At 38.4% G+C, this 15,181-nt stretch overlaps 1 protein-coding gene across 1 annotated transcript; it reads left to right on the forward strand.

The window, feature by feature from the left end:
* The first annotated feature begins 608 nt into the window (after positions 1-608).
* On the forward strand, positions 609-9,115 carry TNFSF18 (TNF superfamily member 18). Its single transcript, XM_081489492.1, has 3 exons — positions 609-821; positions 6,027-6,057; positions 8,671-9,115. Exons 1-3 carry the CDS (start codon positions 609-611, stop codon positions 9,015-9,017), a joined length of 591 nt encoding a protein of 196 aa, XP_081345618.1. The 3' UTR covers positions 9,018-9,115.
* Positions 9,116-15,181: the final 6,066 nt, after the last annotated feature.

Below are 15,181 nucleotides of genomic sequence, written 5' to 3' on the forward strand. Positions count from 1 at the left end.
GTGTAAGCTCAGACTGGAGGACAGGGTGCAAGAAAATATCTTTTTATGATAATTTTATTCCTATTTGATGCCAGCATTGAATTTTTAGAGTTTCAAAATGGTGAGATATAAAAGAATTAAGCCCATTGTATTGACATTTTAAAAATTAAATTCTAGTAATACACTTGGTGTTTTCTAGAGACTATCTTCGAATGAACACATTTTATGCCCTCAAAATCCATGGAACTATTTTTTCCAAACCATGAATCCCAGTCTCTCTAATCTACTGCCTCACACATATACATTTGCAGTATAATAGGGCTTAATCTTGAACTTCATTTTTTCCTTACAAAAAGTAATTATCTGGAAATAATTTGTAATACTGCACAGTTCCGTAGTTCTTCTTGCTTTAGGAAATAATTTTTTCCCCTCAACTTCCCTTGTTTTCTTCTTTTAATCCGCTGTGTTTGTATTGGCTTTTAGCCCTGTGCATTGGGCCTAGTGCCAAGTGAGAGTCAGCACTTAGCCTAGAAGTATCATTTTCCAACACACAGAATCAGGAGGAAAACCCCGCCTCTTACACCCACTACTAATTAGCATACTATTCTACAAAACTGACTAGTTGCACCATGTGCTCATCACTTGTGAACTTCTGCTTTCCACAGCTCTCATTCCTGCAGAGAATGAGTTTGAGCCACATGGAGAATATGCCTTTGAGCCATTCAAGTCCTCAAGGAGCACAGAGACCATCCTGGAAGCAATGGCTCCTCTACTCAACAGTAATTCTTTTGCTATTACTTTGCTCCTTCAGTGCACTAATCTTTACTTTTCTTCCACTCAAGGTAAGGAGACAACAGAATCTAAGGTTACAATTTATTGTACTCCTCTTTTCTTTTGTTAAGTCTAGTTGTTAGCATTGTCACTCAATATTCTTAGAGCTTTGAAAGAAAGAGACATGTAAGGTAAGTGATAGATGGTATAGTCTATCTTTGAGAAGAGAAATGCACTGAACTTGGAGTAAGAAGATACAAATTCTGGGTTTAGGGCTCTCAATAACTAGCTGGATGCATTTGAAAGACATCTAATCTTTCTGGTTCTCAGTTTCTTCATCTGAAAAATGGTGGTAGGGAAATGGATTTGTTCATCATCATCTCCCTTCTAGCTATAAAATACAGTGATGAATAATTTATCTAAGGGTGGTACAGAACATAAAGGGAGTCAAGAGGGGGGCAGTGACTTAGGGCTAGGTTGATCAGGGAAGGCTTCATGGAGGAAGGAGGAAGTACTTTCTTTTTTGGGAAGCCCCTGATGCTTATCAGGAATTTCCCACTGAGCTCCACTCCAAATTATGAGCCTAGTGAAGAGAATGGAGATCCATTAGATTCTTAGTAGAAGTTTTTTTCTGACTGTTGTTTACGTAGTGCTGATCAGAAAGAAAATAAATGCCTTATTTAATTTAGGATTTAGCCAATTCCTGGGTATATCTGAAACCAGTGATTGCAGAAACATTTTTCTAAGGGGCAGGTTGACCAGTTAAGATTTCAAAGACATGGTTCTACTACTAAAGGTATTTGAAAGCAATTGAGAAAAGATACAGGAGGAAACAATACAGAGAAGATGCTGATGTTAACCTAGGGCAAGCAGAGCTTTGGCCAAGTTTTCACACAGTAGCCCATTAATTTGTATTTTATAACTGTACACAATGGTGTATAAGAGAGGAATTTGTGACCATATCCCCCACTGTCTCAGATCTCTGAACTCTGGACAGTGAAGCTTTGAGCAGGTGGAAAAAAAATTGTTAGGAATTCTTTGTTTCAATTTCTGAAGAAAGGGAAGGGTGAGAATAGCAACAACTTAATTTTGGAAGTGCCTTTTCCTTCTCAAAACCACTCCACATCCTATTAGCCTGATGACATTGAAAAGCATGTGACTGGGGACTCAGTGCCTGGGAGAGAAGAGAAGTGCCTTTCTCAGAAGCACACAGCTGCTCTTGCAAAGGGAAGGAGGAGGTCTCACACTCCCAGAAGCATTTAGGACACCTCTTGCCAACGTTGAACTTGATGAATCCCCTGTGTCTGAGCTCTCATTCTGGGATTCCCTCTCCTAGACAACATGCAGCTACCCAATGAAAGGTTCTGCCTCTAAAGAAACAGCCCAGAGTTTGTTCCAAATTTGGGGAATTTTGAAAAGTTTTCAGGGTATTGTCCTGACAGGGTGCCATGGAGGCTTTGTTCCCATGGGAAAAGCCAATGACTGGCTGATGGTACAATGATATTAGCTCCCATATTCCACTTTCCTGCACTTCTCTTTCCCTATTGGCCAAAGATTAGTATTTTTGGAAAAGAGGACTGAATGACTCTGGGTGATGAGTCATTATGAGGTAGCCACTTCCACCTCCTTATGTTGCTCTATGACCCTGGAGTTTACATTGTTTTAGTCTCCACTCTGGTTATTGTATACAAAATCCCACTTTCCAGTCTCTCTAGGCACTAATTCAAAAAGTGTTAGACAGGAAGACTCAGATCTTTTTAGACCAACAGAAATTTCCGTGGGAGGATTCTTTTTTTCTTTCTTCCCTCTCTTCCAGAAGACATCTCACTGAAAGACTCAGTTATGAGCCCAAGGAAATGGTTCTCCCTACATGAAAATAACCTCACAGAAATTATCTCTTAAGAAACCAAATATTCACCAGTCCAGGTTCGATGCATGAGACAGGGTGCTCAGGGCTGGTGCACTGGGATGACCCTAAGGGATGGGATGGGGAGGAAGGTGGGAGGGGGGTTCAGGATGGGGAACACAAATACATCCACGGCTGATTCATGTCAATGTATGGCAATAGCCACTACAATATTGTAAAATAATTAGCCTCCAATTAAAATAAATTAATTTAAAAAATAAATGAAAAATACCTTCACAGCAAAAAAAAAATGTTCAGGAGAGTCCCCTGCTGCAGTGAAACGAAGGATACTTTCAAAAGAGGAAGTTTTGCGTGTACTTATAAGCAGAGCAGATTCTATTTCCAAATGATGATTTGATTAGAGTTGGTTTGGAGAAATAATTATTAAGTTTACTTATTAAGCCAATTATATAAATCTAAGCTTAAATCAAAATGGGGTTACAAGAGCCACTGATCCTTCTAAGCAAAAATGGATTAACTAAACAGGACTCATATACTGCTTTATAAGTGGATATTTACTCCTTCCAAACATCACCAGGATTAGAAATACAAACTTCTCTGGAGTGGTAGGGGTGAGACTTTTGACTCAGGCTGGCGTTTTTTCAGCTACATGACCTTGGGCTAGTTACATAATCCTCCTACTTCCCATTTCCTCTTCTGCAAATGAAAATGTTATCTCATAGAGTTGTGGTAATTAAGAAACAGTACAATCCTGACCCATAGTAGGCTCTTGGTAGATAGTAGTGATTCATATTTATACCATTATTATTAATGACTTTACAATGAAGATCATAACTTAACAAACTGGGTATTCCTTGCTTATCTATTCTATTTCCTCAACCAAAGAGTGTGTCTCACTGCCAAATAGATGATTTTAGTGATTAGACAGATTTTTACTTGTGACAATAATGACATAATATCACAATGGTGGTTCCTGTAGTTCTAAATGGACATTGAAGCAGCCCACAGTGCAGTATCCAAGATTTCTACCTCTGGCAGTTAACTTGTCTGTGGTCTTAGGTTTCTTCACACACTCTTTATACATGAGAGTAGGCAACACAGATGTTATCAATGGCACATTTTTTGGCATGCTTTTATATTTAGATTGTTACTCAATTGCTTCCTGTGTTGATTTGTGTCCTTCTAGAAAGATGATACACTTCTTAAGAAGCAATGAACATAGATGAGTGTCTCTTGCTTACAATGCTAGTATAATGTATAGATACATAAAGTTTTGTTTCATTCTTCATTATAATCAGCATCATTATCAAAACACTAATACTTAATAAGCAGGACAAGACAGAATATCTGGGCGAAATCCTTTATGAGACTTAACATTTAAACCTATAAACAACCTAAATGGACTAGGTGCTGCTATTTTCCCCATTTTATAAATGAGAAAATTGAAGTTAAGGGAGTCCCTATCACATGGGTTAAACAAAATGGTATTTCAGCATCTCTTCTAAGAAACTCTATCAACAAAATGTTCTTGACTACAACCCCAATATATATGCTAACTGATAATTCTTATACAAGTTCTAATATTTTGTATCTTAAAAAGATACACAATATAAATTTATAAGGCTAAACCAAGTAATAGGGTTAATGTGATTTATTCACAGTGTAAAAACATTTTGCTTTTACCAAAATATTGTATTTGTATAATATGCAATTATATAATATAAACATTTCTAAAACAATTGAAATAGTATTTTAGTAATTTGATAAATATTTCATTTTCTTAATCTTAGTTTAACACTTTTTAATACAAGAAATTGAAAGTTGTAGTCTAAGTTAATTTACCTTGATTAGTAAATTGGTAGTCTTGATTGATAGTCTTGACTGTCATAACTGAAAAATCACCTCATAAAGAAATATAGATCAAAATGGAAGAATGCATCTTTGAGTATGCTTACCATGTTATGATACTAAATTTTAAGTCCATCATTCAATAGTGCAAAGTTCCTGTTTAAAGAACTTAATAGTCCCTCACTCCATGATTTTTTTTCCTTCCTTAGACAACTTAAATTCCATAGTTCATAATAAAAATCCTTACCAAGGTGGCCTTTCCTTCGGAGTCTCCGTTGTAGGTTCTTATTCCCTGACCCCTACACACTGCAATATCCCAATACTCTTTCCTATCTATAATCACTGATTTGATGCTCTGATATAGACGCATATCTTAACTCACCATGCAGAAGCTGAAGACTGCTAAATTAATTTTTTTTTAGAACTCCTTAAATTCCATCCTTATAGATCCAGTTGCCTTCTTGACACTCCTACCTGGGTATCTAATACTCATCACAAACCTGACATGTCCAAAAAAAGAACTCATGATTCTTTTTCCCCAATTTACTCCTCTTAAATCTTGCTTAGTTCAGTCATTAACAGTGTTATCTTTCTAATTGCACAGGCCCAGATTTTGGTGTCATCTTTGTCTCTTCTTATTTTCTCATCCATATCCATGTCAGGAACTCCTGCTCACTCAATTTCCAATCACTTATCACCATCTCCATGGCTAGTACATTGGTCAGAGGTTACCATGCTTTCTTGCCTAGATCTCTTAGATTGCCTCACTTCTTTTTATCTTGCTACTTTTTAATGTATTCCTAGCATAGCAGCCAGAGAAATCCTATTAAAAAACTGGCATCCTGTTTAAGCTCAAAAAGTCTCTTAAGCAGTTTGCTGTAAGGAAACCAATGAACTGTTACATGGCTCCCCCCACCCCACAAAAAATGTTTGTGGATATACCTTATCTTACTACTAAGTATCTTAAAGCCTTTAGTATGTAAATATCTGTACTTATAAAATCAACCACACTGATAGCTTCCTGTGGTATGTAATTTGTGTTGCAAGATTTTGAAACTGAGATCTCCTCAGGGTTATCTCAGTTACTATGTGTGATGCATGATTATCTAAATATTAAATAGGGGAGACTTTATCACTCTGGAACATTAATAAATATTTCTATAGCTTAATTTGTTATTTAAAATAAATATAAATGGGAATTGTTAGTTGCTTCTCACATGCCAGTGGATCATCTTATGCAGTCACTGGGGTGCAGAGACTTATAGAAAATTTCTATAGCCCAAGAGGAGAAGCATCCAAGATCAAATAGTTGTCCTGTAGGTGGAGAGGAGTTCTTAACTTCTTCCTAGAAGACCCAAAAGCTAGCTGTGTAGTGAAAGGTAGAGGAAGGAGCCAGTCATCTGTAAAGGAAAGCAGAGAGATCCAAAACAGGGTGGAGGGAGGGATTTTTTTTTAATGTGGTTAGGGCAAAGAAGTCTGCTTCAGGAATCTGAGCCTCTAAATGATCAAGAAAACTGTGACAGTGTCCCCATCCTGACCAATTCCTCTTCTTCCCCTACAGACTGCCCAGGGACCCTGTGTAGCGAAGTTTGGTGAGTAACCTGCCTCGCAGAGGATGAGATGGTTGGATGGCATCACCGACTCAATGGACATGAGTTTGAGTAAATTTTGGGAGTTGGTGATGGACAGGGAGGCCTGGCGTGCTGCAGTCCATGGGGTCACATAGAGTCAGACATGACTGCGACTGAACTGAACTGTCTTCTAGGCCTCCTTTTTACTTTTCTTATGATTTGCTGCAAAAGGCAAGCTCCAGCCCTAAGAAAGCATGCATTCTATTTTAGTTATCCTACAGCTACTGTTTTTAACTGCTAATCATGTATTGTAGTTGTCTAGGAGCTGAGGCTTCAGCTCTGTTTTTAATTGTTTTAATAAGCACAAGTTTCAGATTTCTACGACTTTTCCCTGGGACAGACTCAGAGACCTTCTCACATTTCCCATATTGCTAGAGAGAGTGTAGGGTGCAATTTTTGTTTCCAAGCGTAAAGATGAGAAATGAGAGGGGAGTGGTCCCTTCTCTGCTCCTTTCACCTCTCCTCTTAGCTCCTGAGTCACCTGGTACTTAGAAGACACAGTAAAGTTTACAGTTGAGCCTTTGGGTATTTTTTTAGAATACATACAAAATTGAAAATGAATACATTTGGGGTTGTTTACTGGTTTAAGATCAAATACCCATTTTCTGCTGAGAGCAGAACACTTCTAGAGTCAACTTCAATTCATGTTTTACTGTACAGCACAAACAGCCAGGCTTCCTTGAATTGTGAGGATAGGGAATCTCTTTTTACTTGTCTCTGCCTTTTTGATTCGCTGTTTTTCTAGTAAATAGAGTGAAACTCCTCATGATGTTTGAAATACCCTCTTGATGTGGTAAAAGTTGAGAACCTCAACTTTAAAGTTGAGGCCCCCCATCACAGAATTAAATATGAAAACCAGTGATATTTCTTCCCGGTGACTTGCCTATTACCTATTACATGGTCAAGCAGGAAGAAATTTACTGGGCTCTGGATTCAGTGGAGAAACAGGGAGACTTTGCTTTCTGCTCTAATGATCTCTCCTTCATTCTCCTTTAGAGCCTTATATCAGTTATTTATATATAAAGAAGAATTTAAGTCAATGTGTTGTCTCTTTTAGTATATTTTTTATCAAGGTTTCTTTCTAATTATCTGACAAAGGCTTTGCCCCCATAAAAAAAATTATGGAGCATTAATTAGAGAACACGCTTGGAGAAGGCAATGGCAGCCCACTCCAGTACTCTTGCCTGGAAAATCCCATGGACGGAGGAGCCTGGTAGGCTGCAGTCCATGAGGTCACTAAGAGTCGGACACGACTGAGTGACTTCCCTTTCACTTTTCACTTTCATGCATTGGAGAAGGAACTGGCAACCCACTCCAGTGTTCTTGCCTGGAGAATCCCAGGGATGGGGGAGCCTGGTGGGCTGCTGTCTGTGGGGTCGCACAGAGTCGGATACGACCGAAGCAACTTAGCAGCAGGAGCAGAGACCACACCAGATAAGTATTGCACATTCTGGGATGCTGAAATTATATCTTTGTGTAAAAACAATGAACATTAGGAAAATATGTAAATTCCATACATAAATACCAAAGTCTTGATCCTTTCCACATCCTGTGACAGCAATAACCTAGGGATACTTCTATTTAAACAGTCAAATAATTTCCATGTATTAACTCATTAATTTACCAGTAGCTATTTGGTGAGGATTTGGATAATGGTATCTCAAGTGAATCTTGAATGACACATACCCATAAGCTGAAGCGGCATTATTTAGAAACAGTATACCTAATTCAGCATATACTGGGTACTAGGAAGTCTTTTTGGTGCTGAAGATACAGCTGTGGACAAAATAAAGGAATATTTGATTTCCCTGGTGGCTCAGACGGTAAAGTGTCTGCCTACAATGCGGGAGACACAGGTTCAATCCCTGGGTCGGGAAGATCCTCTGGCAAAGGAAATGACAACCCAACTACAGTACTCTTGCCTGGAAAATCCCATGGATGGAGGAGCGTGGTAGGCTACAGCCCATGGGGTTGCAAAGAGTTGGACATGACTGAGCGACTTCACTTTCCCTTTGTCCTCAAATATGTTATATTCAAGTAGGTATAAGATTGATAATAAATGAACTTAATTTATAATAGACTAGATGGTGACAACTTCTACGAAGAAAACTAAAACAAGAGAGAGAGTGAAAGGAGAGCACTGTTTTAAACAGATTGATGAGAAGGCCTCATTGATAAAATGATACATAGTAAATAGTATTGATATAGAGAAACATGAATATGCATTCCTGGACTGCCAACTGTGGTTATCACCATCCTAGTGTGTCATTCCTTTCTTCCTCTTTTTATTTCACAAATATTGATAGACAAGTGATACAGTGCCACCTAAAACTTAACCCGTTTCCCTATTTCAAGCTTATCTTCTTAGAGTCCTCCAAGCAAGAGAGAAACTTAGGATCTGCAATTTCTTCAAAGTAGGGAATGGTAGATACTTAAAATTGTGGTTGGAGAGAACTAGTATAGACCTTTCCTAAAAATAGGAAAGAACTATAATCAGGAAGATGATGAAATAATTAAATAACTATGCTTTGCTTTTTCTTCTTCCCCCACTCCCCCCTTATAAATATCTTGTAGGACCATTACCTTCAAAATGGCAAATGCCCTCTCCTGAGCCTTCTTGTGTGAATAAGACAGCTGACTGGAGGCTGAAGATACTTCAGAATGGCTTGTATTTAATTTATGGCCAAGTGACTCCCAATACAGCCTACAAGGGACGAGCTCCTTTTGAGGTGCAGCTGCGTAAGAACGAAGACCCCATACAAGCTCTAACCAACAACTCTATGATCCAGAATGTAGGAGGGGCTTATGAATTCCACGCTGGAGATGTAATAGACTTGATATTCAATGCTGAGCATCAGGTTCTGAAAAATAAGACATACTGGGGGATCTTTTTACTTACAAATCCCCAATTCATCTCCTAGAGACTTGATTTGGTCTCCTCGTCCTCTTCAGCACTTGCAGAGACATCAGTGCATAGGCTGGACAAGGAAGATTTTCAATCTCTACAGTTCATCTGGGTATACAAATCAACAGAAACAGAACTCCTTGCATGTGAATTTTCTTTTCTCATGCCTATCTGAATGAGACTCAGAAGAAGGACAAAAGACATTTGGTAACCCTTGATGTTAGATCAGCAAAGACAGTTTTATTAGTTCATGGAGTGAATATGGGTGGCTAGAGGACAGAATCTTCTCCAAGTGTCTTTGTCTAACCCTTGAATCTCTGGGTGGAAAAATGAAGTCTTATTCCCACAGGAGTCTTATCTTGTATACAGAAAAGATCCAAGGCAGTAGCCTGCCCTTGTTCTCATATTCTTGGACTGTGGATTGCTTGACTTCATTCTTCCCATATTCCTATCTTCTGAGATCCTCCTAATAAAAAAGTAGTCAGACTTGGAGGGTGGCCACTGCTATGCCAACAATACCCTACTTTACATTTGATGGCATGAGGGGACAGAGAACCCTCTGGAGAACTATTGGGACAGCGACACAGGTGGCATTGGAATGGGATGCACTTTATTCGGGAATTTTTCTTAATTTAATCACACTCAGGATGCAGGGTGCTTTATAAAACCAGCTGGTCAAAAGGGTCATTCTGAGCTTGTTTGTCTATGTGCCTAAACATGGCCGATGGTAAAGAAAGAGTAATCATTACTAATCATAAGATTTAACCACAGAAATTGATATTACCAGTACTGTATTTTTTCATGTCATGATTCTGTATTTTTAGCTGGCTAGGCAGTTTGCAAAGTACTTTCATGTATCACATGGCAACTCTAGAAAGTTAATGAGGCAGGTATTTTAGCACAATTTTAACACCGAGAATATAGAGGCAGGTGGAACATAGGTAACTTGCTTCACCCCACAGAACAAGGGGCCTTGGGCTTCCCACTGTATCACACTATTTTAGCTTTAGGGTTGGTATTTCTGCTATCATATTGGATGACTATAAAGTTTAGCAGATTAGATCTCCAGGGGGTATATTCCCTTGGCAGATAGAGGGAAGCTATGCCTTCCTTTCTCAAACACTTCTTTTCCTTTCCTTATCTGGAGCAGGGAGCATGGGCTATTATTCAGGACTGACTTCAGCCAAACTCCCTTCCTCACTTTGTAGAGCCTGTCTTGGTCAAATGTATTAGGTTCCAAAAATAATGCATAGCACTCAACTCAATGATGGTCTGCTAAAGTTTTGGACTCTGCAAAATTAACTAGCTGCTTACGGGTTCTTGTTGAAAGGTATGTAATATGATTACATGATAGCCCAATTTAAGATATTTATGGATATTTGTAAAAAGCTACGTTGTGTTAATAATATCGCCGTATAAAGCTAATTTAAAAATATTTGTATTGTCTGCTTAGGAGCAAACTGAGCAAACTGAGGCCAAGGTGCTTCTTAGTATTTTTTTTTTTTTTTAATGAAATCTGTCGAGTAGTTGTTGGGCCAAAGACTTGGATGCCTGGTTTCTCTTGCATTTGTATATTTTCTCAGGAAATTAAAGTTATACAACACATATTTATGGAAACTTGCCAGTGTTAATCATTGTTGAGTTATAAGCATCAGTGTGCTGGAGTGGGCCAGCACTAGCTCATAAGAAAGTGAAGCTGCTCAGTCGTGTTCAACTCTTTGTGACCCCGTGGACTGTAGCCCACCAGGCTCCTCTGACAATGGGATTTTCCAGGCAAGAATACTGGAGTGGGTTGCCATTTCCTTTTCCAGGGGCTCTTCCTGACCCAGGGATCGGACTCAGGTCTCTCACATTGCAGGCAGACTCTTTACCACCTGAGCCACTAGGGAATCCCTGCTCCTAAGAACGGATTGTTGTATTTTCAAAAATTGCACATTCTGGCTATGAAATATAGTCATCCTTGAAATTGGCTATGGTGGGACTATTTATACCATGGGAATTGGCAATCAGGGCTTTTCTTTTTGGAAAGTCTATTCACCAGCACACCACCGCTTGTAAAACTCTCCTCAATAAAGCCTCATGGTTCCTGCCTTATTCTTGGAACAATCAGGGTAGGCCAGGGAGAAAGTGAAATTGTCATACTGCTTAGCAAGAGCCCTGCCTATTAGTTATTTCTCAGGGCAAGCAGAGGTCTCCACAGTTGCAACCAAAAACTATCAACAGATGACCTTTAAATTTCCCTAGTGTTGTTGTAATTTCAGGCTTTCTTTTTAATGTGTACTCTGTTTCTTTGTTTCTTAAAATAGTTGTTTAAATTTTATACCTATAATAAAGTATATGTTGGTAAGTAGACTATAACTGACATATCTGTGGGTTATCAGGCTAGTGTTTGTGATCTAGAGAATGTAAGTATACATCAAAGATAGTGTTGCCCATATGAAACACTTATTTTTTTAAAGTTTTCTACTTGAGATACAGTTTGATTTACTGTATTACTTTCAGGTGAACAACATAATGATTCAAAATTTTTATAGATTATAGTCCACTGAAAGGTATTATATTGGCTAAATTCCCTGTGCTGTACAATGTATCCTGGTAGCTTATTTATTTTATACGTAGTGATTTGTACCTGTTAATCTGGTACTTCTGTCTTGCCCCTCCTTCCGTCTTCTCACTGGTAACCACTAGTTTGTTCTCCATATTTGCAAGTCTATTTCTGTTTATTCATTTGCTTTTTTTTTTTTTAGATTTTATATATAAATGATAATATACAGTATTTGTCTTTCTGACTTATTTCACTAAGGATAATGGTATATGTTATTTCAAATGGCATTATTTTATTCTTTTTGACATCTGAGTAATATTTCATTATATATAAACCACAGCTTTATCCATTTATCCATTGGTGGACATTTGAGTCACTTCCATGTCTTGGCTGTTGTAAATAATGCCGCTATGAATATTGAAACAATACATGCGCTCCAAATTAGTGTTTTTGATTCTTTGGATGTATACCTAGGAGAGGGATTGCTGGATCATATTATAGTTCTATGTTTAGGTTTTTGAGGAACCCGCATACTGTTCACCATAGTGACTGCACCAATTTACATTCCCACCAACAGTGTAGGAAGGTTCTTTTTACTCCACATCCTTGCCAACATTTGTTATTTGTGGTCTTTTGATGATAGCTATTTTTATTACTCCCTCTTTACAAATTTTATCATAATCTCTCCTCCTGACTCTGACCTCATTTACATCCTTGATCTGCCTAAAGTGTCTAAGAGTGGCGGCACAGGGAGCTTAACCTTCATTGTTTTTATAAATTCTGCATATTTGCAGTGACAATTGTCTCACTTTGATATTCAAGTACCAATCATATTACCATCCAGTTATACTCTCGTGTGTCTAAAAGGGATCTAGGAGAAGTTTAATAAAATGCAGAAATACAAAAAGTCCCAAACATCATCACAAAGAGCAATAAAAGCTGAATAAAAAGGCAGATGATGAGGAAAATCGCTGTTCAGAGAAGTTAGACTTAAGAAAACTGTTAGAAATGAACATAAAACATTTTAAAATTTCTTGATAGTCAATAAAAATCAGAGAAGCATAATGGAAATAGTTCAACTTTTCTAGAAAAAAAAACATTGCTGGGCTCTAAGAAGGCTCTATCTACAGATCCAAAACAAATGCTCAAAATAGTAAAATGCAGACACTTCCATTCATTTTATCTTAATCTGATTTCTGTTAGCAGTTAACAACTTTAAGGAGTTCAACACACTTTGGATGAGCTATTACTCTGACATACAGCAGTATTAGTGTATCCCATTATATTGCTTGGAGAAGCAGGCTTGAGGGTTTATGGGACCTGCTTCAAGGAATTCAGGAAGTGTTGGACAATAGAAAACTGAAAATTCAACAAACAGGGCCCGTTAGATTAAACCAGCTTTCTCATTGCTTCAGTTGCATTTGGAAATCTCAGATTTCAGTGTCCAGAGTGATTGTTTCTACCCAGCTTTGGTATTGTCCAGGGATATCAGACACGGCTTAGCAACTAAACAACCACCACCATGCATGGGGGGTGGTGGGGTGGTGGTGGAACAGAGATGCTGTTCACACGGGGCCTCAACACAGAGTCGGACTGTGGTATACCAGTGGGTTTGTTTCTTAGAATGGAAATCTTCCCTACCTGCTTTTGAACTGTTCCTTTTATCCAATGGACTGGTCTCTGAGAGGAATCCAGTGACTAGAGTCCAGTGTCTGCCACGGTGCCTGGGCCATAGTTCTTATTGTCTGTTGAATGAACAAATGAATCACAAATTTGAGTGTTGGTGTAAATTTAGCACTATCATGTGTACTTTGAATGACAGACTCCAGTGGGCATAGCCTTTAGGCTCCCTTTATTTACTGTCTCCCATTTCATCACCTACTGTTTTTAAATGCTGTCCTTCACTATCAACCTGTTCTTAGGAACATTGTTAAAGTAATTAAGGAAAAGAAAAGAACCTTGTTAATTAACTTGCACTAAGATCTGTCTAACTCAATGAAACTATGAGCCATGCCACTTAGGGCCACCCAAGATGGACGGGTCATGGTGGAGAATCCTGGCAAAACATGGTCCACTGGAGAAGGAAATGGCAAACCACTTCAATATTCTTGCCTAGAGAACCCTATGAACAGCATGAAAAGGCAAAAAGATATGATATTGAAAGATGAACTCCCTAAGTTGGTAGGTGCCCAATATGCTATGGGAGATTAGTGGAAAAATAATTCCAGAAAGAATGAAGAGACAGAGCCAAAGCAAAAACAATACCTAGTTGTGGATGTGACTGGTGATGGAAGTAAAATCTGATACTGTAAAGAGCAATACTGATAGGAACCTGGAATGTTGGGTCCATGAATCAAGGCAAATTGGAAGTGGTCAAACAGGAGGTGGGAAGAGTGAACACTGACATTTTAGGAATCAGTAACTAAAATGGACTGGAATGGGTGAATTTAACTGAGATGACTATTATATCTACTACTGTGGGCAAGAATCCCTTAGAAGAAATGGAGTAGCCATCATAGTCAACAAGAGAGTCTGAAATGCAGTACTTGGATGAAATCTCAAAAACGACAGTATGATCTCTGTCCATTTCTAAGGCAAACCATTCAATATCACAGTAATCCAAGTCTATGACCTGAACAGTAATGCTGAAGAAGCTGAAGTTGAATGGTTCTATGAAGACCTACAAGACCTTCTAGAACTAACACCCAAAAAAGATGTCCTTTTCATTATAGGGGAATGGAATGCAAAAGTAGGAAGTCAAGAGATACCTGGAGTAACAGGTAAATTAGGCCTGGAGCACAAAATGAAGCAGGGCAAAGGCTAATAGAGTTTTGCCAAGAGAACACACCAGTCATAGCAAACACCCTCTTCCAACAACACAAGAGAAGACTCTACACATGGACATCACCAGATGGTCAATACTGAAATCAGATTGATTATATTCTTTGCAGCCAAAGAGGTAGAGTCTCTATACAGTGAGCAAAAACAAGACCGGGAGCTGACTGTGGCTCAGATCATGAACTCCTTATTGCAAAATTCAGACTTAAATTGAAGAAAGTAGGGAAAATCACTGGGCCATTCAGGTCTGACCAAAATCAAATGCCTTACACTAGAAGTGACAAACAGATTCAAGGCATTAGATCTGATAGAGTGCCTGAAGAACTATGGACAGAGGTTCGTGACATTGTACAGGAGGCAGTGATCAAGATCATCCCCAAGAAAAAGAAATGCATAAAGGCAAATGGTTGTCTGAGGGAGGCCTTACAAATAGCTGAGAAAAGAAGAGAAACTAAAGGCAAAGGAGAAAAGGAAAAATATACCCATTTGAATGCAGAGTTCCAAAGAATAGTAAGGAGAGATAAGAAAGCCTTCCTCAGTGATCAGTGCAAAGAAATGGAGGAAAACCATAGAATGGGAAAGACTAGAGATCACTTCAAGAAAATTAGAACATTTTCTAAGGGAAGATTTCATGCAAAGCAAGCACAATAAAGGACAGAAATTGTATGGACCTAACAGAAGCAGAAGATATTAAGAAATAATGAGGTGGCAACAATACACAGAAGAATTATACAAAAAAGACCTTCATGGCCCAGATAACCACGATGGTGTGGTCACTCACCTAGACTATTTTAAAA

This window comes from Giraffa tippelskirchi, chromosome 5 (genome assembly GCF_054371585.1).
Source record: "Giraffa tippelskirchi isolate mGirTip1 chromosome 5, T2T-mGirTip1v1.2.pri, whole genome shotgun sequence".
Classification (NCBI taxonomy): domain Eukaryota; kingdom Metazoa; phylum Chordata; class Mammalia; order Artiodactyla; family Giraffidae; genus Giraffa; species Giraffa tippelskirchi.